We start from the raw sequence: 27696 nt of genomic DNA on the forward strand, positions 1-27696 counted from the left end.
GTATATATATATATGTATATATATATGTATATATATATGTATATATATATATATATATGTGATATCTTTAGGGCCTGAAGACAGAGAAGGTGTTGATGTTATATTAATGTGTATATATGATCTTTAGGGCATGAAGGACCTGAAGACGGAGAAGGTGTTGACACGCAGGAAGTCGGAGTTGCCGCAGGACGTTTACACCATCAAAGCTCTGGAGGCTCACAAGAGGGCGGAGGAATACCTGACAGCCAATCAGGAGGCTCTCTGACCGGGGCGGGGCCTCCTGAGCAGGACTCTCTCCCATTGGAGGAATCTGAGGACTGGCCCCGGGGTCAGACAGGAAGCTGACCTCTGACCCCTGTTGTTTAGACGTTTCTCCTCTGCTCCCTGAACGCACCGCCAGCTCCTCTCCACTGCGGGAACTCATCTCTCCTACGCTCCTCGAACACATTGTTTACATTTTTATAAAACGAGACGCACACGAGACTTAAAAACAGATCTTTCTGACATTAATCTGAAATCTGTGGGATCACATGTTGTTTGGTTCAGAAAGTCAACACGTATTTCTGAAATCAATATTTACTTATTTATTCATTTTTGGACGTAAACAGATTTTGTTTGCAAGTGAAGATCCATTGTTCCCGCAGTGGAAACAGCACCTGAATGCAGCACGGAGCCCCGCCCCCTCCACCTGACCAACCAATCACACGTCAGCACGGAGCCCCTTCCCCTCCACCTGACCGAACAATCACAAGTCAGCCAGGAGCCCCGCCCCCTCCACCTGACCGACCAATCACACGTCAGCACGGAGCCGGTGAATGTAGACGTTTGTTTTTAAACTTTTATTCTGACGTTTCTTTATTTATCGTCTGCGACTTTAGACCAATGAGAGGCTCGGCGACTTTAGACCAATGAGAGGCCAGCAGAGCCTTCTCAGATCAAAGGTCAAACTCGAACACCCCCCCTCCATGACGTGTTCAGGGGTTCTGCTGAGTGTGGTTAAATACACACTTCTCCTCCTCATCAGTATTTAGACCCTGATTTTTACACATCTTAATATATTAGAGACGTAATCTAGCAGAGGGTTACCCCGCCAAAATAAGAGCAGGGAGTCTGCCCGCCAAAATAAGAGCAGGGAGTCTGTGCCTGCCAAAATAAGAGCAGGGAGTCTGTGCCCGCCAAAATAAGAGCAGGGAGTCTGTGCCCGCCAAAATAAGAGCAGGGAGTCTGTGCCTGCCAAAATAAGAGCAGGGAGTCTGTGCCCGCCAAAATAAGAGCAGGGAGTCTGTGCCCGCCAAAATAAGAGCAGGGAGTCTGTGCCCGCCAAAATAAGAGCAGGGAGTCTGTGCCTGCCAAAATAAGAGCAGGGAGTCTGTGCCTGCCAAAATAAGAGCAGGGAGTCTGTGCCCGCCAAAATAAGAGCGGGGAGCGTCTGTGCCCGCCAAAATAAGAGCAGGGAGTCTGTGCCCGCCAAAATAAGAGCGGGGAGCGTCTGTGCTGACGATCATGTTTTAATATTTGACTTTTTAATATCAGTTCACAAATGAAACTCTAAATCTCATTAATTATAATGAATGAATGAACTGAGGACTCCCATGATCCTTTGCTGTTCACAGGAGCGTCATGTGATCCTTTTTAAATCGTTCCGTTCTCATCGCCACGCCCCCCTACTGTCGGCTGGTTTCCGATCAGTCGCTGCACGCCGTTGTGTGATTGGCTGTCAATCGTTCCAGGTGTTTGTTAGCCCCGCCCACTTCTCTCGCCACCGGACAGTTTCTCTAAAAACCAAAACTTCCTAATTTCTTGATTTCAGCTTCAGAACGAAATCTAACGACTTCCTTTGAGCCTGACGATGTTTTAGAAACGTGATGAAGATCGTCTCAGCTTCAGTGTTTCTCTTTGTGTTTCACTTCCTCTTAGATCCTCCGAAACGCAATGACACTTTTTAAGATCTAAGATTTAAAACTGGCTAAACTTCAGGTTTAATGAATATATTCCGTCAGGTTGAAGACATGGCGCCCGGCGGCGAGACAGACAGAGTTCAGGAGAGCTTTAATGAAACATGACACAGAATGGGAGGCTGGTTTGAACAGATGTTGGTGTACAGAAGAATAAAAAGAGATACATGTTTCACAGTTTCTGTGTTCACACACACACTCTCTCTCTCGCTCTCTCTCTCTCTCGCTCTCTCTCTCACACAGACACACACACACACTCTCTCGCTCTCTCTCACACAGACACAGACACAGACAGACACACACACAGACACACACACACACACACAGACACACACACAGACAGTCACACACACAGACACACAGTCACAGACATACACACACACACATATACAGACACACACACACACTATTAATGTACAATCATTACAATAAGAAGCTTCAAGAAAAGTTGGAATGTGAAGTCTTCTTAAATATCTTCCTTTTTGGACTTTGTTTACTTCAGGAACATAGTGACATCACTCTGGAACACTAGCGCTCCAACACATTGCACGTGATAGGCTAAGGGGCGGGACATCTCTAAGAGGTGAGCCAATCACAACAGAGCCGGCCAGCTAACCAATCAGAGCATGGAGACATGAAAACAGTTTGATTAAAAAACGTCTCTCCTCAAAGTGTTTGTGAAGGACGGATTATTTTAGCGTTTATTTAAATTCAGTTTTATTTAAATATTTGAAAGGTCCCGTGACTCATGGCCATTTCTACTGGTCATGATGCATTGTTGAGGTCTACTAGAATAGATTTACATTGTTCAATGTTCCAAACTCACATTGGTTTCTCACAGCACCTCTGCTGTATAGTGTGTGTATTCACTCTCTGTCCTACACGCCTTGCTGGAGCCCCCCCCCCCTCTCCCTGTGAGCCCACTCTGTTCTGATGAGTCCACCACCGTTACAGCGGAACATCAGTGATTATGTTCTACAATGGCGTTTGTTAGCAACCAGGAAATGCTGAGGGGGCTGCAGCACCCCCATCTTCGAGGCTCCACTAGCACCCGCTCCTGGATGTTCTCTACGTGCTGCATGTAGAGAACATGCAGCACGTAGAGAACATGCAGCATATAGAGAACCTCCAGCATGTAGAGAACATGCTGCATGTTCTCTACATGCTGCATGTTCTCTACATGAGGAACATCTGGGTTTTATACCCGACTCCTTCCTGAAGCTCTTCCCGATGGAGAGACCCGTCGGGCCCCGTAAGTTAAAGAAAACATGCAAATAAGAAATGATGATGAACGTTCAGGTTACAGAGCGTAAAACAAGAGACTCAAAGTTCCCACACTGTGTTTGACCCTGAATGACCCATCAGGTTAGAAACTTTAAATTTAATAAATGATTATTTTAATCTTTAAAATGACAGCTTAACTTAAACTCTCTATTCTGCAGGAAAGATGAACAAAGGTTTGAGCGTCTTTAAGTTTCAGAGTTTGTACAAAATGCAGATTAAAAGCATAAAGAAAGGAGAAGCTCCATGTTTCTGATGAAAGACACGTCTCTGCTCTGCGTCCCTGAACCAGTCTGCTTTACTCAGATGGACAAATACATACGCATGACTTGGCCTTAAAGTTAAAAATCTAAAACATTCAGCTTCCATCCTCGTGCTGTTATTCCCCGACCCTCGGCCAGGGTCCCTGAAGTAGTCGTGGTGCGTTCAGGGTCAGAAGAGGTGGACGTCCTGGTGGTGCGTTCAGGGTCAGAAGAGGTGGACGTCCTGGTGGTGCGTTCAGGGTCAGAAGAGGTGGACGTCCTGGTGGTGCGTTCAGGGTCAGAAGTGGTGGTGCGTTCAGGGTCAGTAAAGGTTGTTTCTGTGGTGGTGGTGCGTTCAGGGCCCGCTGCGGTGCATTCAGGGCCCACTGAGCTGCGTCAGGGTGTTTCTCTGATGGCTCTGCAGAGTGTTCTCCACCATGTCCTTCCACTGGTCCTCCGAGATCTCTTTGGCCCACGGAGGAACCACGAGAGCCGGCAGAGCCACGGCGGCCATGGTACGCTTCACCAGCTCCACGTGGTCTGAAGAGACACGGGGAACAACCATCAACATACTATAACAACACTGTAAACATAACACTGTAAACAACAACATACTATAACAACACTGTAAACAACAACAACATACTATAACAACACTGTAAACAACAACAACATACTATAACAACACTGTAAACATAACACTTTAAACATGACAACACTGTAAACAACAACATACTATGACAACACTGTAAACAACAACAACATACTATAACACTGTAAACATAACAACACTGTAAACAACAACATACTATAACAACACTGTAAACATAACACTGTAAACAACAACATACTATAACAGCACTGTAAACATACTATAACACTGTATACATAACAACACTGTAAACAACAACATACTATAACAACACTGTAAACATACTATAACACTGTAAACAACAACAACATACTATAACAACACTGTAAACATACTATAACACTGTAAACAACAACACCATACTATAACAACACTGTAAACATAACACTTTAAACATGACAACACTGTAAACAACAACATACTATGCCAACAATGTAAACAACATACTATAACAACACTGTAAACATACTATAACACTGTAAACATAACAACACTGTAAACAACAACAACATACTATAACAACACTGTAAACATAACACTTTAAACATGACAACACTGTAAACAACATACTATGACAACACTGTAAACAACAACAACAACATACTATAACAACACTGTAAACATACTATAACACTGTAAACATGACAACACTGTAAACAACAACAACATACTATAACAACACTGTAAACAACAACATACTATAACAACACCGTAAACATACTATAACACTGTAGACATAACACTGTAAACAACAACATACTATAACAACACTGTAAACAACAACAACATACTATAACACTGTAAACATAACACTGTAAACAACAACAACATACTATAACAACACTGTAAACAACAACAACATACTACAATAACAACATACTATAACAACACTAAACATAACACTTTAAACATGACAACACTGTAAACAACAACATACTATGACAACACTGTAAACATAACACTGTAGACAACAACAACAACAACAACATACTATAACACTTTAAACAACAACATACTATAACAACACCGTAAACATACTATAACACTGTAGACATAACACTGTAAACAACAACATACTATAACAACACTGTAAACAACAACAACATACTATAACAACACTGTAAACATGACAACACTGTAAACAACAACAACATACTATAACAACACTGTAAACATAACACTGTAAACAACAACATACTATAACAACACTGTAAACATAACACTTTAAACATGACAACACTTTAAACAACATACTATAACACTGTAAACAACAACATACTATAACAACACTGTAAACATACTATAACACTGTAAACAACAACAACATACTATAACAACACTGTAAACAACAACATACTATAACAACACTGTAAACATACTATAACACTGTATACATAACAACACTGTAAACAACAACATACTATAACAACACTGTAAACATGACAACACTGTAAACAACAACAACATACTATAACAACACTGTAAACATAACACTTTAAACATGACAACACTTTAAACAACATACTATAACACTGTAAACAACAACAACCTACTATAACAACACTGTAAACATACTATAACACTGTAAACAACAACACCATACTATAACAACACTGTAAACAACAACAACATACTATAACAACACTGTAAACATAACACTTTAAACATGACAACACTGTAAACAACAACATACTATGACAACACTGTAAACAACAACAACAACAACATACTATAACAACACTGTAAACATACTATAACACTGTAAACATGACAACACTGTAAACAACAACAACATACTATAACAACACTGTAAACATAACACTGTAAACAACAACATACTATAACAACACCGTAAACAACAACAACATACTACAACAACACTGTAAACATAACACTGTAAACAACAACAACATACTATAACAACACTGTAAACAACAACAACATACTACAACAACAACAACATACTATAACAACACTAAACATAACACTTTAAACATGACAACACTGTAAACAACAACATACTATAACAACACTGTAAACAACAACAACATACTATAACACTGTAAACATAACACTGTAAACAACAACAACATACTATAACAACACTGTAAACAACAACAACATACTACAACAACAACATACTATAACAACACTAAACATAACACTTTAAACATGACAACACTGTAAACAACAACAACATACTATAACAACACTGTAAACATAACACTGTAAACAACAACATACTATAACAACACCGTAAACAACAACAACATACTACAACAACACTGTAAACATAACACTGTAAACAACAACAACATACTATAACAACACTGTAAACAACAACAACATACTACAACAACAACAACATACTATAACAACACTAAACATAACACTTTAAACATGACAACACTGTAAACAACAACATACTATAACAACACTGTAAACAACAACAACATACTATAACACTGTAAACATAACACTGTAAACAACAACAACATACTATAACAACACTGTAAACAACCACAACATACTACAACAACAACATACTATAACAACACTAAACATAACACTTTAAACATGACAACACTGTAAACAACAACATACTATGACAACACTGTAAACAACAACAACATACTATAACAACACGGTAAACATAACACTGTAAACAACAACAACATACTATAACAACACTGTAAACAACAACAACATACTACAACAACAACATACTATAACAACACTAAACATAACACTTTAAACATGACAACACTGTAAACAACAACATACTATGACAACACTGTAAACATAACACTGTAGACAACAACAACAACATACTATAACACTTTAAACAACAACATACTATAACAACACTGTAAACATACTATAACACTGTATACATAACAACACTGTAAACAACAACATACTATAACAACACTGTAAACATACTATAACACTGTATACATAACACTGTAAACAACAACATACTATAACAACACTGTAAACATAACACTTTAAACATGACAACACTGTAAACAACATACTATGACAACACTGTAAACATAACACTGTAAACAGGACAACACTGTAAACAACAACATACTATAACAACACTGTAAACATAACACTTTAAACATGACAACACTGTAAACAACAACATACTATGACAACACTGTAAACATAACACTGTAAACAACAACATACTATAACAACACTGTAAACATACTATAACACTGTAAACATATCAACACTGTAAACAACAACAACATACTATAACAACACTGTAAACATACTATAACACTGTAAACAACAACATACTATAACACTGTAAACATATCAACACTGTAAACAACAACAACATACTATAACAACACTGTAAACATACTATAACACTGTAAACAACAACAACATACTATAACACTGTAAACATATCAACACTGTAAACAACAACAACATACTATAACAACACTGTAAACATACTATAACACTGTAAACAACAACAACATACTATAACACTGTAAACATATCAACACTGTAAACAACAACATACTATAACAACACTGTAAACATACTATAACACTGTAAACAACAACAACATACTATAACACTGTAAACATATCAACACTGTAAACAACAACAACATACTATAACAACACTGTAAACATACTATAACACTGTAAACAACAACAACATACTATAACACTGTAAACATATCAACACTGTAAACAACAACAACATACTATAACAACACTGTAAACATACTATAACACTGTAAACAACAACAACATACTATAACACTGTAAACATATCAACACTGTAAACAACAACAACATACTATAACACTGTAAACATAACACTGTAGACATAAAAACACTGTAAACATAACACTTTAAACATGACAACACTGTAAACAACAACATACTATAACAACACTGTAAACAACAACATACTATAACAACACTGTAAACAACAACATACTATAACAACACTGTAAACATACTATTAGGGCTGAACGATTAATCGATTTGAAATCAAAATGATTTGAAATGATGGGATTATCAAATCTCAAAGCCTGCGATATTTTTTTTACATTTTTTTGTTTTGTTCTTCTTGTGAGTCAGTCATCCACACCAATCAGAAGTGCTGTGCTCCACATGTACCAGCCATTGTTAACCAATCAGAAGTGCTGTGCTCCACATGTACCAGCCATTGTTAACCAATCAGAAGTGCTGTGCTCCACATGTACCAGCCATTGTTAACCAATCAGAAGTGCTGTGCTCCACATGTACCAGCCATTGTTAACCAATCAGAAGTGCTGTGCTCCACATGTACCAGCCATTGTTAACCAATCAGAAGTGCTGTGCTCCACATGTACCAGCCATTGTTAACCAATCAGAAGTGCTGTGCTCCACATGTACCAGCCATTGTTAACCAATCAGAAGTGCTGTGCTCCACATGTACCAGCCATTGTTAACCAATCAGAAGTGCTGTGCTCCACATGTACCAGCCATTGTTAACCAATCAGAAGTGCTGTGCTCCACATGTACCAGCCATTGTTAACCAATCAGAAGTGCTGTGCTCCACATGTACCAGCCATTGTTAACCAATCAGAAGTGCTGTGCTCCACATGTACCAGCCATTGTGAAGTGGCTCATGATAGAAGGTGATAGACAGATTGATCCAATCACCTGCCAAGTATTTTTGAAATACTTTTCCAAATGGCTTCCAATGGAGCTTTAGATGGTTTGGTGAAACCACCACCGTAGCTCGGGCTGCGGGGCGCTGGAGACGGGAGCTCGTTGGTGCGACCTTCCTAGCCGGAGATATGGCCGCATTTTACAATAAACTTCCGTTGGGTCGCTTAAAAACAAATATCGCAAATTGAATCGCAATTAGATTTTTTCCCAAAATCGTGCAGCCCTACATACTATAACAACACTTTAAACATCCTAGAACAACACTGTAAACATACAACAACAACAACAACACTTTAAACATACTATAACAACATTATATTATTACTTATTACGACATACTGTTTTGTAAGACTTTTTGGATTTTCTCGACAAACTTTACCATGACTTTTTAAACTGAAATACAAGTACCTGATCACAGTGTTTTGATGTTTAATGATGTGTATAGATGTGTAATGATATGTATATATATTGTATATATGTGTATAGATGTGTATATATATTGTATATATGTGTATAGATGTGTATATATATTGTATATATGTGTATTGATGTGTATATATATATATATATATATATATATATATATATATGTGTAATGATGTGTATTGATATATATATATATATATATATATATATATATATATATGTGTATAGATGTGTATATATGTGTATATATGTGTAATGATGTGTATATATATATATGTGTATATATGTGTATAGATGTATATATATGTGTATAGATGTGTATATATGTGTATATATGTGTATTGATGTGTAAACTACAGTTCTGCGGGTCTGACCTTCGTCCATGGGGATGGAGGCTCGGCTCCTCAGGGCCGACGCCCCCTTCTCCTCTTCATCCTCACTCTCTGAGGGAGGGGCTTCAGGGAGGTGGAGACCCATGTCCTGCAGGAGAGGAGAGTAACCTGAGGTCATTACAGGTTCAAGGAGTGTTACTCAGGAAGCCAGCAGGTAAAGGTGTTCAGGTGGTGTGTTCAGGTGATGTGTTCAGGTGGTGTGTTCAGGTGGTGTGTTCAGGTGGTGTGTTCAGGTGGTGTGATGGTGTGTTCAGGTGGTGTGGTGGTGTGTTCAGGTGATGTGTTCAGGTGGTGTGTTCAGGTGATGTGTTCAGGTGGTGTGTTCAGGTGGTGTGTTCAGGTGATGTGTTCAGGTGGTGTGTTCAGGTGATGTGTTCAGGTGGTGTGTTTAGATGGTGTGTTCAGGTGGTGTGTTCAGGTGGTGTGTTCAGGTGATGTGTTCAGGTGATGTGTTCAGGTGGTGTGTTCAGGTGGTGTGTTCATGTGGTGTGTGATGGTGTGTTCAGATGGTGTGTTCAGATGGTGTGTTCAGGTGGTGTGTTCAGGTGGTGTGTTCAGGTGATGTGTTCAGGTGATGTGTTCAGGTGGTGTGTTCAGGTGATGTGTTCATGTGGTGTGTTCAGATGGTGTGATGGTGTGTTCAGATGGTGTGTTCAGGTGATGTGTTCAGGTGGTGTGTTCAGGCGGTGTGTTCAGGCGGTGTGTTCAGGCGGTGTGTTCAGTCAGTGTGTTCATGCGGTGTGTTTAGGCGGTGTGTTCAGGTGGTGTGTTCAGGTGGTGTGTTTAGGTGGTGTGTTCAAGTGATGTGTTCAGGTGGTGTGTCCAGGTGGTGTGTTCAGGTGGTGTGTTCAAGTGATGTGTTCAGGTGGTGTGTTCAGGTGATGTGTTCAGATGGTGTGTTCAGGTGATGTATTCAGGCGGTGTGTTCAGGTGGTGTGTTCAGGTGATGTATTCAGGCGGTGTGTTCAGGTGTTCAGGTGATGTGTTCAGGTGGTGTGTTCAGGTGATGTGTTCAGGTGGTGTGTTTAGGTGGTGTGTTCAAGTGTTCAGGTGATGTGTTCAGATGGTGTGTTCAGATGGTGTGTTCAGATGGTGTGTTCAGGTGGTGTGTTCAGGTGATGTAATCAGGTGGTGTGTTCAGGTGATGTGTTCAGATGGTGTGTTCAGGTGGTGTGTTCATGTGGTGTGTTCAGATGGTGTGTTTAGGTGATGTGTTCAGATGGTGTGTTCAGGTGATGTAATCAGGTGGTGTGTTCAGGTGATGTAATCAGGTGGTGTGTTCAGGTGGTGTGTTCAGGTGATGTGTTCAGGTGATGTGTTCAGATGGTGTGTTCAGGTGGTGTGTTTAGGTGGTGTCTTCAGTAGGTGTGTTCAGGTGATGTGTTCAGGTGATTTGTTCAGGTGGTGTGATGGTGTGTTCGGGTGGTGTGTTCGGGTGGTGTGTTCGGGTGGTGTGTTCGGGTGGTGTGTTCGGGTTTTGTGTTCGGGTGATGCGTTCGGGTGATGTGTTTAGGTTTTGTGTTCAGGTGGTGTGTTCGGGTGGTGTGTTCAGTTGTTCAGGTGGTGTGTTCGGGTGGTGTGTTCAGGTGATATGTTTAGGTTTTGTGTTCAGGTGATGTGTTCAGTTGTTCAGGCGATGTGTTCAGGTGGTGTGTTCAGGTGATGTGTTCAGGTGGTGTGTTCGGGTGGTGTGTTCGGGTGGTGTGTTCAGGTGATGTGTTCGGGTGGTGTGTTCAGGTGGTGTGTTCAGGTGGTGTGTTCAGGTGGTGTGTTCAGGTGGTGTGTTCAGGTGATGTGTTCGGGTGGTGTGTTCAGGTGGTGTGTTCAGGTGGTGTGTTCAGGTGGTGTGTTCAGGTGGTGTGTTCAGGTGGTGTGTTCATGTGATGTGTTCAGTTGTTCAGGCGATGTGTTCAGGTGGTGTGTTCAGGTGGTGTGTTCAGATGGTGTGTTCAGATGGTGTGTTCAGTTGTTCAGGTGGTGTGTTCAGGTGGTGTGTTCAGGTGGTGTGTTCAGGTGGTGTGTTCAGGTGATGTGTTCAGATGGTGTGTTCAGATGGTGTGTTCAGTTGTTCAGGTGGTGTGTTCAGGTGGTGTGTTCAGGTGGTGTGTTCAGGTGGTGTGTTCAGGTGGTGTGTTCAGATGTGTTCAGGTGGTGTGTTCAGGTGGTGTGTTCAGGTGATGTGTTCAGATGTGTTCAGGTGGTGTGTTCAGGTGGTGTGTTCAGGTGGTGTGTTCAGGTGGTGTGTTCAGGTGGTGTGTTCATGTGGTGTGTTCAGTTGTTCAGGCGATGTGTTCAGGTGGTGTGTTCAGGTGGTGTGTTCAGATGGTGTGTTCAGATGGTGTGTTCAGTTGTTCAGGTGGTGTGTTCAGGTGGTGTGTTCAGGTGGTGTGTTCAGGTGGTGTGTTCAGATGGTGTGTTCAGATGGTGTGTTCAGTTGTTCAGGTGGTGTGTTCAGGTGGTGTGTTCAGGTGGTGTGTTCAGGTGGTGTGTTCAGGTGATGTGTTCAGATGTGTTCAGGTGGTGTGTTCAGGTGGTGTGTTCAGGTGATGTGTTCAGATGTGTTCAGGTGGTGTGTTCAGGTGGTGTGTTCAGGTGATGTGTTCAGGTGGTGTGTTCAGGTGGTGTGTTCAGGTGATGTGTTCAGGTGATGTGTTCAGGTGTTTAGTTGTTCAGGTAAAGGTGTGTTCAGGCCTCACCTGTATCCTGTGCTGCACCTGCTGCAGCTGCTCAGTTAATGGGGGTGCGTCTCCCTCCTCCTCCCCATCCTCCCCCGGCTGCTCGGGGGGGAGAGAGTGTCCCTCAGGCTCCTGGTTCAGAGGCTGGTAATAATACCCTCCTCCATCATTGTTGTTCTCCTCTTCCTCCTCCTCTTCCTCCTCGTCGTCCCCCCCCTCTATCTCCCCCCCTCCCTCCCCCTCCCCCCCGCCCCACACAGGCAGCAGGGCTCCAGGTCTCTCGTCTCCCCCCAGGTCGTCTTCAGAGTTCGGCAACACTCTCTCCGGTCCCATCGCAGAGCTCCACACTTCCATCCACAGAGCCTGAGGAATATAAAGAGTTCATTGAGAGGACACTTCATCAAGAGGACACTTCATTCATCGAGAGCACACTTCATTCATCGAGAGGACACTTCATTCATCGAGAGCACACTTCATTCATCGAGAGGACACTTCATTCATCGAGAGCACACTTCATTCATCGAGAGCACACTTCATTCATCAAGAGGACACGTCATTCATCGAGAGCACACTTCATTCATCGAGAGGACACTTCATTCATCGAGAGGACACGTCATTCATCGAGAGCACACTTCATTCATCGAGAGGACACGTCATTCATCGAGAGGACACGTCATTCATCGAGAGCACACTTCATTCATCGAGAGGACACGTCATTCATCGAGAGCACACTTCATTCATCGAGAGGACACGTCATTCATCGAGAGCACACTTCATTCATCGAGAGGACACTTCATTCATCGAGAGGACACGTCATTCATCGAGAGCACACTTCATTCATCGAGAGAACACGTCATTCATCGAGAGGACACGTCATTCATCGAGAGCACACTTCATTCATCGAGAGGACACGTCATTCATCGAGAGCACACTTCATTCATCGAGAGGACACGTCATTCATCGAGAGCACACTTCATTCATCGAGAGCACACTTCATTCATCGAGAGGACACGTCATTCATCGAGAGCACACTTCATTCATCGAGAGGACACTTCATTCATCGAGAGGACACGTCATTCATCGAGAGGACACGTCATTCATCGAGAGCACACTTCATTCATCGAGAGGACACGTCATTCATCGAGAGCACACTTCATTCATCGAGAGGACACGTCATTCATCGAGAGCACACTTCATTCATCGAGAGCACACTTCATTCATCAAGAGGACACGTCATTCATCGAGAGGACACGTCATTCATCGAGAGCACACTTCATTCATCGAGAGGACACGTCATTCATCGAGAGCACACTTCATTCATCGAGAGGACACGTCATTCATCGAGAGCACACTTCATTCATCGAGAGGACACGTCATTCATCGAGAGCACACGTCATTCATCGAGAGCACACTTCATTCATCAAGAGGACACTTCATTCATCGAGAGGACACTTCATTCATCGAGAGGACACGTCATTCATCGAGAGGACACGTCATTCATCGAGAGGACACGTCATTCATCGAGAGGACACGTCATTCATCGAGAGGACACTTCATCAAGAGGACATCTTCATTCATCGAGAGGACACTTCATTCATCGAGAGGACACTTCATTCATCGAGAGGACACTTCATTCATCGAGAGGACACGTCATTCATAGAGAGGACACGTCATTCATCGAGAGGACACGTCATTCATCGAGAGGACACTTCATCCATCGAGAGGACATCTTCATTCATCGAGAGGACACGTCATTCATCGAGAGGACACGTCATTCATCGAGAGGACACGTCATTCATCGAGAGGACACTTCATTCATCGAGAGGACATCTTCATTCATCAAGAGGACACTTCATCAAGAGGACACTTCATTCATCGAGAGGACACTTCATTCATCGAGAGGACACTTCATTCATCGAGAGGACACTTCATCCATCGAGAGGACACTTCATCCATCAAGAGGACACTTCATCCATCAAGAGGACACTTCATTTATCAAGAGGACACTTCATCCAGAAGACACTTCATCAAGAGGACATCTTCATTCATCGAGAGGACACGTCATTCATCGAGAGCACACTTCATTTATCAAGAGGACACTTCATCCAGAAGACACTTCATCAAGAGGACATCTTGATTCATTGAGAGGACACTTCATTCATCGAGAGGACACGTCATTCATCGAGAGCACACTTCATTCATCAAGAAGACACTTCATCAAGAGGACACTTCATTCATCGAGAGGACACGTCATTCATCGAGAGGACACTTCATTCATCGAGAGGACACTTCATCAAGAGGACACGTCATTCATCGAGAGGACACGTCATTCATCGAGAAGACATATCATTCATCGAGAGGACACGTCATCAAGAGGACATCTTCATTCATCGAGAGGACACGTCATTCATCGAGAGGACACGTCATTCATCGAGAGGACACGTCATTCATCGAGAGGACACTTCATCAAGAGGACATCTTCATTCATCAAGAGGACATCTTCATCCATCAAGAGGACACTTCATCCATCAAGAGGACACTTCATCCTTCGAGAGGACACTTCATCCATCGAGAGGACACTTCATCCATCGAGAGGACACTTCATCCATCGAGAGGACACTTCATCCATCGAGAGGACACTTCATTCATCGAGAGGACACTTCATCCGTCGAAAGGACACTTCATCCATCGAGAGGACACTTCATCCATCGAGAGGACACTTCATCCATCGAGAGCACACTTCATTCATCGATAGCACACTTCATTCATCCAGAGGACACTTCATCCAGAGGACACTTCATTCATCCAGAGGACACTTCATTCATCCAGAGCACACTTCATTCATCGAGAGGACACTTCATTCATCCAGAGGACACGTCATTCATCGAGAGGACACGTCATTCATCCAGAGGACACGTCATTCATCGAGAGGACACGTCATTCATCGAGAGGACACGTCATTCATCCAGAGGACACTTCATTCATCCAGAGGACACTTCATTCATCCAGAGGACACTTCATTCATCGAGAGGACACTTCATTCATCGAGAGGACACTTCATCCAGAGGACACTTCACTGTCTTGTAATCATGTCGTTTAATGTAATATTCTTTAATTCCTTAATTTTAATCCAGATATATTTTGAACACATTTTGTAAGCTTCTTTTAATGTAAGGTGATTTTATAAATATTGAATTTTAATATTGTATTTTATATATTTGAGTCATTTCAAAGTCTGCTAAACAACCTTTAATTTAAGTATCTACAGGTTAGTTTATAGTTAGTAGAGATAATGAAGTATCAGCAGGTTAGTTTATAGTTAGTAGAGATAATGAAGTATCTACAGGTTAGTTTATAGTTAGTAGAGATAATGAAGTATCTACAGGTTAGTTTATAGTTAGTAGAGATAATGAAGTATCTACAGGTTAGTTTATAGTTAGTAGAGATAATGAAGTATCAGCAGGTTAGTTTATAGTTAGTAGAGATAATGAAGTATCTACAGGTTAGTTTATAGTTAGTAGAGATAATGAAGTATCAGCAGGTTAGTTTATAGTTAGTAGAGATAATGAAGTATCAGCAGGTTAGTTTATAGTTAGTAGAGATAATGAAGTATCAGCAGGTTAGTTTATAGTTAGTAGAGATAATGAAGTATCAGCAGGTTAGTTTATAGTTAGTAGAGATAATGAAGTATCAGCAGGTTAGTTTATAGTTAGTAGAGATAATGAAGTATCTACAGGTTAGTTTATAGTTAGTAGAGATAATGAAGTATCTACAGGTTAGTTCATAGTTAGCAGAGATAATGAAGTATCAGCAGGTTAGTTTATAGTTAGTAGAGATAATGAAGTATCTACAGGTTAGTTTATAGTTAGTAGAGATAATGAAGTATCTACAGGTTAGTTTATAGTTAGTAGAGATAATGAAGTATCAGCAGGTTAGTTTATAGTTAGTAGAGATAATGAAGTATCAGCAGGTTAGTTTATAGTCATAGTTAGAAGAGATAATGAAGTATCAGCAGATGTGCCAACACATTATAATGAAATATATTGTGGTCGCTTTGTCTCTAAATGTGACCGGTTGTGATCGTAGTTAGTAGAGATAATGATGTCATTCCTCTCTCGATGTGTGTGCTGTAAAACACACAGAAGCTCGTTTAACAGCTGATTCTGTTTTCAGCAGCTGGAGAAGCTAACGAAGCTAACGAAGCTAACGGAGCTAACGGACCTAACGGCTGATTAAAGTCTCTGTCTCTCCTCCTTGTGGTTTCTGACCGGAAGCAGGTAACCCCCCCCCCCCCCCGGTGAAAAGCTTCTCACCTGCCTTTCTGTCGGTCTGTCGGCTCACCTGTCTGTCCGGAGATCCAGGTGTTAGCTGCTAGCTGCTAGCCTAATGAACTGGACACTTCCGGGTACGTCACGGAGCCGCATCCACAGTTTTTTCTCTTATCTTTATTTACACACGGTTTACAAACAACAGGGTTGAATAAACAAACAAATCAACATCGACAAGAGGCAGATTTTTTGTGAATCTTATAAAATGTTATAAATATGAAGAGTGTGCCAAATGATTAATATAAACAAAATAACAAGAATACATGGGATTTAATTAAAGAAATAAAATAAAGCATTAATTTATAATACAATAATTGATTAAAACACAATAATAATAATAATAATAATAATAATAATAATAATAATGATTTAAGCTGTTATTTTGATCAATAATCATCATAATTAGATGGATGTTGTTTCTCTGTACGTGATGACGTCACAGTCTGAGGAGATAAAGTGCTCAGCGAGCCGTGACGTCACCACCGTAAAGATCGTCTACAAACAGAGAGGAGAAGAGGTGTCACTCCAATCAGGATTTAATTTTATTGTTGCATCGTAAAAATAAATCTGAATTAAACTAGTTTTATTGTATGCATGCTCTCGAGAGACCCTGATAAGAGGATCATCGATGAGACACCCACCCTCTGATAAGAGGATCATCGATGAGACACCCACCCTCTGATAAGAGGATCATCGATGAGACACCCACCCTCTGATAAGAGGAACATCGATGAGATCAAATACTCAATAATTAACTTAAAGGTGAATAAAACATAAAATAAAACATTTTAATTATAATATTTTATATTTATACAAAAATAGCAAACTATTATTATTGACTACTATAACATTATTTTTACTCTCTTCCTTTTTCATATTATTATTTCTTATGATCATTATTGTTTTAATTATTATTATTATTATTATTATTATTATTATTATTATTATTATTATTATTATTATTATTATTATTATTATTATTATTATTATGAGTCTCTCCCCAGTCCCGGTAACCCGGTCGGAGTGATCCTCCCTCCTCTCTCCCTCTCTGTGTCTCATAGTAACGGTTCACCTGCAGGAACTCACCGGGACTCAGACCGACTCACCGCCGAGCCTCTGCCATCCTCTGCCCGCCTCAGCGCACCGTCCCCGGCCCTCTCTGCGGGGAACAGACCCCCCCCCCCCCACCCCCCGGGTCCTCCTCCCGGTCCTCCTCCCGGTCCCCCCTCCCGTGATGTCCAATGATCAGAACCGGCACGATGACATCAGCTTGTGAGAGTCGCGTGAGCTGATCGATCACTAATAACCAGGTGAATTGATATTTTTTCAGCCAATCAGGGCCCAGCAGCTGATCCGTCATTAATAAGCAAGTTCATTTATCTTATTTCAGCCAATCAGCTGATCAGCACTTCTGTCTTTATTCACCATCAGGAGTTCCTGTTGATAACAGATATTATTAATATATATATATCTTATACTTCATCTTATGATAAAACATGATGTTAACATATTATTTTTGTTACACCTGTAACACAACTCCTGAACATGATACAGGAATCCACATGGAGCAAAGCCTCCTGGGAGATGGAGTTTTAGGGAACACCTTTCAGCGTATAGCTACTTTAAAGAGTCCTCGCCTGATGATGTTCAGGTGTATATCAGTATGTAGAGTCTCTACTTTAAAGAGTCCTCTCTTGCTGATGTTCAGGTGTATATCAGTATGTAGTGTCTCTACTTTAAAGAGTCCTCTCCTGCTGATGTTCAGGTGTATATCAGTATGTAGTGTCTCTACTTTAAAGAGTCCTCTCCTGCTGATGTTCAGGTGTATATCAGTATGTAGTGTCTCTACTTTAAAGAGTCCTCTCCTGCTGATGTTCAGGTGTATATCAGTATGTAGAGTCTCTACTTTAAAGAGTCCTCTCTTGCTGATGTTCAGGTGTATATCAGTATGTAGTGTCTCTACTTTAAAGAGTCCTCTCCTGCTGATGTTCAGGTGTATATCAGTATGTAGTGTCTCTACTTTAAAGAGTCCTCTCCTGCTGATGTTCAGGTGTATATCAGTATGTAGTGTCTCTACTTTAAAGAGTCCTCTCCTGCTGATGTTCAGGTGTATATCAGTATGTAGTGTCTCTACTTTAAAGAGTCCTCTCCTGCTGATGTTCAGGTGTATATCAGTATGTAGTGTCTCTACTTTAAAGAGTCCTCTCCTGCTGATGTTCAGGTGTATATCAGTCAGTAGTGTCTCTACTTTAAAGAGTCCTCTCCTGCTGATGTTCAGGTGTATATCAGTATGTAGTGTCTCTACTTTAAAGAGTGCTCTCCTGCTGATGTTCAGGTGTATATCAGTATGTAGTGTCTCTACTTTAAAGAGTCCTCTCCTGCTGATGTTCAGGTGTATATCAGTATGTAGTGTCTCTAGTTTAAAGAGTCCTCTCCTGTGTATCCCTCTCCTTTTAAAGAGTCCCCAGGATGCTCCCGGCCTCCATCCAGATCACAGGTGAGCTCCTCTCAGGTGAGGAGGTGCAGGACATCTGCCAGAGCCTCCAGGAGGACGTGGTGCGCCTCCTCTCAGTCAGAGGATGCCAGCTCTCAGACGCAGCCTTCCAGCAGGTGTGTTTCTGCGTGGCTTCGTCTCGCTCTCTCGCTCAGCTCAACCTGAACCTGGGCGTGGTCTCCAGCCTGAGCCGGACCAATCAGCTGGCCCAGGCTCTGAGCAACAACCAATCACTGCAGGCGCTGTTGTGAGTACAGAGGGGGGGGGGGGGGGACGTCTTTTTGGTTTGTTTAAACTTTGTTTATTAGAGCATGTATCAACACAAGGTAAACTAATCTTCACTTTATAGAAAAGTAGGTAGAGTAACAATGAAAATACTGTTTAACACAAAACAAAATCACACACACGTACTATATATTATAAATACGTAAACATAGTCTGATTGGTCAATAATCCTCTGGCCCCGCCCCTCAGTCTCCACGGCAGCCCCCTATTGGACGCCGGCCTGGTGACCCTGAACCCGGCTCTGTCGTCCCACCCGGCGCTGCTGAGCCTGGACCTGGGAGACTGCCTGCTGGGAGACGAAGCCTTAAGACTGATCTGTGGTCTGCTGCCTCCTGATGGGAACAAGTCAGGTCAGAACCCCTTAACAGAACCCTTAACTTTACCCTTAACTTTACCCTTAACCTTCCCATGGGAGAATGCCTGCTGGGAGGCAAAGCTCTGAGACTGATCTGTGGTCTGCTGCCTCCTTTTGGAAACAAGTCAGGTCAGAACCCCTTAACAGAACCCTTAACAGAACCCTTAACTTTACCCTTAACCTTCTCCTGGGAGACTGCCTGCTGGGAGGCAAAGCTCTGAGACTGATCTGTGGCCTGCTGCCTCCTCATGGAAACAAGTCGGGTCAGAACTATTAACTTCACCCTTAACTTTACCCTTAACTGATCTGTGGTCTGCTGCCTCCTAATGGAAACAAGTCGGGTCAGAACCCCTTAACAGAACCCTTAACTTCACCCTTAACTTTACCCTTAACTGATCTGTGGCCTGCTGCCTCCTAATGGAAACAAGTCGGGTCAGAACTCCTTTACTTCACCCTTAACTTCACCCTTAACTTCACCCTTAACTTCACCCTTAACTTTACCCTTAACTGATCTGTGGTCTGCTGCCTCCTCATGGGAACAAATCGGGTCAGAACCCCTTACCTTTACCCTTAACTTTACTCTTAACTGTGTGTGTGTGTGTGTGTGTGTGTGTGTGTGTGTGTGTGTGTGTGTGTGTGTGTGTGTGTGTGTGTGTGTGTGTGTGTGTGTGTGTGTGTGTGTAGGTCTCAGGGAGCTCACTCTCTCTGCAAACCCAGGAATCAGCTCCAGAGGCTGGGCTCGTCTCTCCGTCGCCGTCTCTCACAGCTCTCAGCTCCGAGTGCTGAACCTGGACTACAACCCTCTGGGTACACAACAACAACACACACACACACACACACACACACACACACACACACACACACACACACACACACACACACACACACACACACACACACACACACACACACACACTAACACACTGGCTCTGGTTCTGGTTCTGGTTCTCAGGGGATCACATTGCTGGGATGCTGGCGGTCTCTGTGGCCTCGAGCAGAACTCTGGAGGTTCTGGACCTGGAGGGGACCGGACTGAGCAACCAATCAGCACAGGTTGGTTTACACACAACCTCTATTACTGTCTGTCCTGAGAGGGTCTCTCTCTTTAACTGGGGGTCTCTCTCTTTAACTGGGGGTTTCCCCCATTAACTGGGGGTCTCTCTCTTTAACTGGGGGTTTCTCTCATTAACTGGGGGTCTCTCTCATTAACTGGGGGTCTCTCTCATTAACTGGGGGTCTCTCTCTTTAACTGGGGGTTTCTCTCATTAACTGGGGGTTTCTCTCATTAACTGGGGGTCTCTCTCTTTAACTGGGGGTTTCTCTCATTAACTGGGGGTTTCTCTCATTAACTGGGGGTCTCTCTCTTTAACTGGGGGTTTCTCTCATTAACTGGGGGTCTCTCTCATTAACTGGGGGTCTCTCTCATTAACTGGGGGTCTCTCTCATTAACTGGGGGTCTCTCTCATTAACTGGTGGTTTCTCTCATTAACTGGGGGTCTCTCTCATTAACTGGAGTTTCCCCCATTAACTGGGGGTCTCTCTCATTAACTGGGGGTCTCTCTCATTAACTGGAGTTTCCCCCATTAACTGGGGGTCTCTCTCATTAACTGGGGGTCTCTCTCATTAACTGGGGTTCTCTCATTAACTGGGGGTCTCTCTCATTAACTGGGGGTCTCTCATTAACTGGGGGTCTCTCTCATTAACTGGGGGTCTCTCTCATTAACTGGGGTTCTCTCATTAACTGGGGGTCTCTCTCATTAACTGGGGGTCTCTCTCATTAACTGGAGTTTCCCCCATTAACTGGGGGTCTCTCTCATTAACTGGGGGTCTCTCTCATTAACTGGTGGTCTCTCATTAACTGGGGGTCTCTCATTAACTGGGGGTCTCTCTCATTAACTGGGGGTTTCTCTCATTAACTGGGGGTCTCTCTCATTAACTGGTGGTCTCTCTCATTAACTGGGTCTCTCTCATTAACTGGGGGTCTCTCTCATTAACTGGGTCTCCCGTTAACTGGGGGTCTCTCTCATTAACTGGGGGTCTCTCTCATTAACTGGGGGTCTCTCTCATTAACTGGGGGTTTCTCTCATTAACTGGGTTTCTCTCATTAACTGGGGGTCTCTCTCATTAACTGGGGGTCTCTCTCATTAACTGGTGGTCTCTCTCATTAACTGGGTTTCTCTCATTAACTGGGGGTCTCTCTCATTAACTGGGGGTCTCTCTCATTAACTGGTGGTCTCTCTCATTAACTGGGTTTCTCTCATTAACTGGGGGTCTCTCTCATTAACTGGGGGTCTCTCTCATTAACTGGGTCTCCCGTTAACTGGGGGTCTCTCTCATTAACTGGGGGTCTCTCTCATTAACTGGGGGTCTCTCTCATTAACTGGGGGTTTCTCATTAACTGGGGGTTTCTCATTAACTGGGGGTCTCTTTCATTAACTGGGGGTCTCTCTCATTAACTGGGTCTCTCTCATTAACTGGGTGTCTCTCATTAACTGGGGGTCTCTCTCATTAATTGGGGGTCTCTCTCATTAACTGGGGGTCTCTCTCATTAACTGGGGGCTTCTCTCATTAACTGGGGGCTTCTCTCATTAACTGGGGGTCTCTTTCATTAACTGGGGGTTTCTCATTAACTGGGGGTTTCTCATTAACTGGGGGTCTCTTTCATTAACTGGGGGTCTCTTTCATTAACTGGGGGTCTCTTTCATTAACTGGGGGTCTCTTTCATTAACTGGGGGTCTCTTTCATTAACTGGGGGTCTCTCTCATTAACTGGGGGTCTCTTTCATTAACTGGGGGTCTCTTTCATTAACTGGGGGTTTCTCATTAACTGGGGGCTTCTCTCATTAACTGGGGGTCTCTTTCATTAACTGGGGGTTTCTCATTAACTGGGGGTCTCTCTCATTAACTGGGTCTCTCTCATTAACTGGGTCTCTCTCATTAACTGGGGGTTTCTCTCATTAACTGGGGGTTTCTCTCATTAACTGGGGGTCTCTCTCATTAACTGGGTCTCTCTCATTAACTGGGTCTCTCTCATTAACTGGGGGTCTCTCTCATTAACTGGGGGTCTCTTTCATTAACTGGGGGTTTCTCATTAACTGGGGGTCTCTCTCATTAACTGGTGGTCTCTCTCATTAACTGGGGGTCTCTCTCATTAACTGGGGGGTCTCTCTCATTAACTGGGGGGTTTCTCTCATTAACTGGGGGTCTCTCTCATTAACTGGTGGTCTCTCTCATTAACTGGGGGTCTCTCTCATTAACTGGGGGGTCTCTCTCATTAACTGGGGGGTCTCTCTCATTAACTGGGTCTCTCTCATTAACTGGGTCTCTCTCATTAACTGGGGGTCTCTCTCATTAACTGGGTCTCTCTCATTAACTGGGTCTCTCTCATTAACTGGGGGCTTCTCTCATTAACTGGGGGCTTCTCTCATTAACTGGGGGTCTCTTTCATTAACTGGGGGCTTCTCTCATTAACTGGGGGCTTCTCTCATTAACTGGGGGTCTCTTTCATTAACTGGGGGTCTCTCTCATTAACTGGGGGCTTCTCTCATTAACTGGGGGTCTCTCATTAACTGGGGGCTTCTCTCATTAACTGGGGGTCTCTCATTAACTGGGGGCTTCTCTCATTAACTGGGGGGTTTCTTGTCCGATGTGAGGGTCTAAAGTACAGAGGCGGTCGTATTCTTATTTTGTACAAACTGTAAATTCCACTGAGACAAAAGTAAGATGTGTGATATTGGGCTTTATAAATATACTCTGATTGATGTTAGTATTGTTGGTGTTGTTGTTGTTGTTGTTGTTGTTGTTATTGTTGTTATTGTATTTATATCATTGTCTTCTCCTGTTCCTCCAGCAGGGGGAGACGTCCCTCTATCCCGGATCCAAACCTCTTTCTTCTTTTGATTATATTATTATTATTATGTACCTAAACCCTGGACCTTCTGGGTGAAGAAAGTTTTGTGTGCTGCAGGTGTTCCTGGACATGGTGCAGAACTATCCCACCAGCCTGAGGGTTCTGGTTCTGGTTCTGATTCTGATTCTGATTCTGGTTTTGGTTCTGATTCTGGTTCTGTTTGTGTGCTGCAGGTGTTCCTGGACATGGTGCAGAACTATCCCACCAGCCTGAGGGTTCTGGTTCTGGTTTTGGTTCTGATTCTGGTTCTGTTTGTGTGCTGCAGGTGTTCCTGGACATGGTGCAGAACTATCCCACCAGCCTGAGGGTTCTGGTTCTGGTTCTGGTTCTGGTTCTGATTCTGGTTTTGGTTCTGATTCTGGTTCTGTTTGTGTGCTGCAGGTGTTCCTGGACATGGTGCAGAACTATCCCACCAGCCTGAGGGTTCTGGTTCTGTCTGAGAACAGCATCAGTGCGGAGCTGCAGCAGCAGATCAGCGACCTGCTGTCAGAGGGTGAGGAGGAAGAGGAGGCCCCACCCCCTCAGCCAGGCCCCGCCCCTAACAGCACCCTGCGGCCAATCAGAGACAAGTACCAGCCAATCAGAGACAAGTACCAACCAATCAGAGACAAGTACCAGCCCCCCGCCTGGCTCCCCCACAGCAGTAAGGGCTGACCCAGTGTTTACCTTTAATATGTTGGACCAATCAGATCCTTTGATGCATAAATAGCTCTTCCCTTTTGCTTAGTGATTAGCCATTAGCATTGAGCTAATCTTCAGACTGTAGGCTACCTGACCCCCCAGGTAAAGAACTAGCAGAGATGACCGGCTAGCGTTAGCCTCTCTCCAGAGACACACCTGCGCATTTTACCTCACAGGGCTTAAACACTACTGTAGCTTACCCGATAACGAAGCTAACAGCTAATGTTAGCTTCGCTATCGGGTAAGCTACACCACCGTTATTCCTCCGGGGGTTCATAGTGAACAGGAAGTGATGTAATGACAGGTGTGTAGAGGAAGTGATGTGATGTGACAGGTGTGTGAGACTGACCCTGTTCTCTGACCCACAGACTCCAGCCCCCAGATGGTCTTTCTGACTTCAGGTGTAGGTGAGAGCTTATTGGCTGAGACTGAGATGTGACTCCTCCCGCCCTCACACACACTTCCTGTTTCACTTTATTATGATTTGTTTGGATGTTCCTGTTTGTTTCTCCACTCTGCGGCTAGTCGGAGCACCTGACGGCTGGCAGCCAATCACATGCTCTGCATGGTTTGATGTAGCACCTGTTCACCTGACACACAAGTGACTTACTGGCCCTTTCTCATTTCACTAATTCCCCTCCTCGACTCCTATCCTCGAGACTTAAGAGGTTTCTCAATACTCTAATTTCCCCTCCTCGACTCCTCGACTCCTCGGTCCTCCCGAGTGACCCGGAAATGAATTTCAGCGCGCCATGTTGAAGGACATCTAATTTCTCTAAATGCACTTCGAGGACCGAGGATCGAGCATCGAGGAGGCTCTCTGGAGGAGCTCTAACCGAGGAGAGAGGAGAAAGGAGAGAGGAGAGAGGAGGCTCTCTGGAGGAGCTCTAACCGAGGAGAGAGGAGAAAGGAGAGAGGAGAGAGGAGGCTCTCTGAAGGAGCTAATGTTTAACCAAGGAGACACTGCTGGGTCCTCCACGGCTCCTTCGTGGATGCATTTCCGGGAACAGAGATGCTTCAAAGAGGCGTGACGCACGGCCGGACTGATCTCAGCCAATCACAGCTCTGCATGCATCCCCTGGATATTATTTTATTAACTGCTTTCATCACGACGCCATGTTTCCAGTGAGAACAGCTGAGAGGTCCGTGCAGAAAGCAGAGCAGTGTGTATAATATATATCACTCAGTGTAACAGACCTACTCTCTGTGTCTGCTTTAGTTTAGTAGATATCTACAAACAAAGAGTCCAGATGTTTCTAAAACCATTTAGTGCTTCACAAAATAAAATACCCAACGGCTGCAGCCTGATGATGCTTTAGGACAGGGCTTCTCAAACTCCGGACCGAGGTCCAGATCCGGACCGTACTCCGTGTCCCATTATAAAAAAAAAAATCTGATTCTGATGTAAATTAAATTATATTTTCTTGTGTCTGAGGCGCTGTGAGAATGAACGTGCATATATATTTACTTGTGTTCGCGAGCGTGACAAGCATTGCAGACCGCAAGTTAACCGCAAGTTTACCTTGACTTTCTAAAGCTTCTAATGCCTCTTTTGCCGAGGTTCAAGGCATTGGCTACAGACAAACAGTGCCATTTCTCCCACTAGTTCAAGCCACCATACTGTATGTATTGAATGTGTGTGTGTATACAGACTGCCTGCCTGCCTTGTGCCGACAGGCAAGTGCTTGGACCAGAAGGGGGCTGTTTGTAGATGCATTAATAAACAAGGCAAGTCAGGCTGTGTCTCAACGCCGTGTATTCACATTAAGCAGGTAATCATACAACTGAGGTAGAGTCACGTGAGGCAGATATATATATAACACAATACGTCCACAGGGTGGAGCTGCAACCTAGCCTAAACCACCCTGTAACATCTCCCTTCCTTTTGTTAAGTAACCACACAGGATCAATACTGCCATTAAACTGTTGACCTTCAATCAGAACATCAATCAAATGATTTCAACAACAAATAGTGCACCTAGCAGAGACACTTCAATAATAGCCGGATCCGAACACATCAGCCATAAACTCAGAACAATCAATCATCATCCAAGTGTGTGTGTGTGTGTGTGTGTGTGTGTGTGTGTGTGTGTGTGTGTGTGTGTGTGTGTGTGTGTGTGTGTGTGTGTGTGTGTGTGTGTGTGTGTGTGTGTGTGTGTGTGTGTGTGTGTGTGTGTGTGTGTGGTACAGTGTGTAGGTGTGTGTGGTACAGTGTGTAGGTGTGTGTGGTACAGTGTGTAGGTGTGTGTGTGGTACAGTGCGTAGATGTGTGTGTGGTACAGTGTGTAGGTGTGTGTGGTACAGTGCGTAGATGTGTGTGTGGTACAGTGTGTAGGTGTGTGGTCGCTGAAATTAGGAAATTAAATTACGGGCCAAAGGTTTTATTTACAAGTATTAAAAGTAAGCAGAGGACACCAAACCAACTGAGACCTGTCTGTCCGCTGCATCTACACACTGTACAACAAACACACACACACTGTACCACACACACACTGTACCACACACACACACACACACACACAAACACACACACACACACACACACACACACACACACACACACACACACACACAGCTCCTAAAACAGGCTACTGTCATTGTGTATTTTATTTAGTGAAGCACTAAATGGTTTTAGAAACATCTGGACTCTTTGTTTGTAGATATCTACTAAACTAAAGCAGACACAGAGAGTAGGTCTGTTACACTGAGTGATATATATTATACACACTGCTCTGCTTTCTGCACGGACCTCTCAGCTGTTCTCTCTGGAAACATCGCGTCGTGATGAGAGCAGTTAATAAAATAATATCCAGGGGATGCATGCAGAGCTGTGATTGGCTGAGAGAAGTCCGGCCGTGCGTCACGCCTCTTTGAAACATCTCTGTTCCCGGAAATGCATCCACGAAGGAGCCATCAGTGTATCCTCGGTTAGAGCTCCTCCAGAGAGCCTCCTCTCTCCTCTCCTCTCTCCTCTCTCCTCTCTCCTCGGTTAGAGCTCCTCCAGAGAGCCTCCTCTCTCCTCTCCTCTCTCCTCTCTCCTCGGTTAGAGCTCCTCCAGAGAGCCTCCTCTCTCCTCTCCTCTCTCCTCTCTCCTCTCTCCTCGGTTAGAGCTCCTCCAGAGAGCCTCCTCTCTCCTCTCTCCTCTCTCCTCTCTCCTCGGTTATAGCTCCTCCAGAGAGCCTCCTCGATGCTCGGTCCTCGAAGTGCATTTAGAGAAATGAGATGTCCTTCAACATGGCCGTTGAAATTCATTTCCGGGTCACTACCGGAGGACCGATGAGTCGAGGAGGGGGATTTGATGAAATGAGAAAGGGCCACTGAGTTCACCTG

The 27696-nt window shown here is 43.4% G+C and overlaps 3 protein-coding genes across 8 annotated transcripts in view; 2 read left to right on the top strand and 1 right to left on the bottom strand.

Annotated features, from left to right (window-relative positions):
• Positions 1 to 2127, top strand: part of ppp2r5d (protein phosphatase 2, regulatory subunit B', delta) — a 23023-nt gene extending 20896 nt beyond the window's left edge. The window contains exon 17 of the mRNA XM_079695863.1: positions 128 to 2127. Coding sequence (XP_079551989.1) covers positions 128 to 265 — 138 coding nt within the window. The 3' untranslated portion in view covers positions 266 to 2127. The remainder of the gene's footprint in view (positions 1 to 127) is intronic.
• Positions 2033 to 16765, bottom strand: mea1 (male-enhanced antigen 1). Of its 3 annotated transcripts, none has more exons than XM_079695869.1 (4): positions 16656 to 16765; positions 12336 to 12677; positions 9622 to 9727; positions 2033 to 4018 (listed from the first exon to the last, which is right to left on the bottom strand). In XM_079695869.1, the coding sequence occupies exons 2-4, from the start codon at positions 12666 to 12668 to the stop codon at positions 3855 to 3857; spliced, it is 603 nt and encodes a 200-aa protein (XP_079551995.1). In that variant the 5' UTR covers positions 12669 to 12677; positions 16656 to 16765; the 3' UTR covers positions 2033 to 3854. The 3 variants fall into 3 exon arrangements, with proteins under 3 accessions (XP_079551995.1, XP_079551994.1, XP_079551996.1); XM_079695868.1 differs by having other exon boundaries at positions 16628 to 16757; XM_079695870.1 differs by having other exon boundaries at positions 16632 to 16737.
• On the top strand, positions 16574 to 25152 carry lrrc73 (leucine rich repeat containing 73). Of its 4 annotated transcripts, XM_079695865.1 has the most exons (8): positions 16574 to 16591; positions 17704 to 17952; positions 19102 to 19383; positions 19611 to 19771; positions 20461 to 20583; positions 20729 to 20829; positions 24067 to 24328; positions 24735 to 25152. In XM_079695865.1, exons 3-8 carry the CDS (start codon positions 19112 to 19114, stop codon positions 24803 to 24805), a joined length of 990 nt encoding a protein of 329 aa, XP_079551991.1. In that variant the 5' UTR covers positions 16574 to 16591; positions 17704 to 17952; positions 19102 to 19111; the 3' UTR covers positions 24806 to 25152. The 4 variants fall into 4 exon arrangements, with proteins under 4 accessions (XP_079551991.1, XP_079551992.1, XP_079551993.1 ...); XM_079695866.1 differs by lacking the exon at positions 16574 to 16591 and having other exon boundaries at positions 17651 to 17952; positions 24067 to 24178; XM_079695864.1 differs by lacking the exon at positions 16574 to 16591 and having other exon boundaries at positions 17652 to 17952.
• The last annotated feature ends 2544 nt before the right edge of the window (positions 25153 to 27696 follow it).

Source organism: Notothenia rossii (assembly GCF_949606895.1).
Source record: "Notothenia rossii genome assembly, contig: scaffold_103, whole genome shotgun sequence".
NCBI lineage: Eukaryota > Metazoa > Chordata > Actinopteri > Perciformes > Nototheniidae > Notothenia > Notothenia rossii.

Coding starts and splice junctions, on each gene's coding strand:
- mea1 (XM_079695869.1), bottom strand. CDS start 12,668: ATGGAAGTGTGGAGCTCTGCGATGGGACCGGAGAGAGTGTTGCCGAAC. Junction 9,728..12,335: donor AGGTGCAGCACAGGATACAG/GTGAGGCCTGAA, acceptor CCTCTCCTGCAG/GACATGGGTCTCCACCTCCC. Junction 4,019..9,621: donor CTCCATCCCCATGGACGAAG/GTCAGACCCGCA, acceptor GTGTCTCTTCAG/ACCACGTGGAGCTGGTGAAG.
- lrrc73 (XM_079695865.1), top strand. CDS start 19,112: ATGCTCCCGGCCTCCATCCAGATCACAGGTGAGCTCCTCTCAGGTGAG. Junction 19,384..19,610: donor CAATCACTGCAGGCGCTGTT/GTGAGTACAGAG, acceptor CCCGCCCCTCAG/TCTCCACGGCAGCCCCCTAT. Junction 20,830..24,066: donor TGAGCAACCAATCAGCACAG/GTTGGTTTACAC, acceptor TGTGTGCTGCAG/GTGTTCCTGGACATGGTGCA.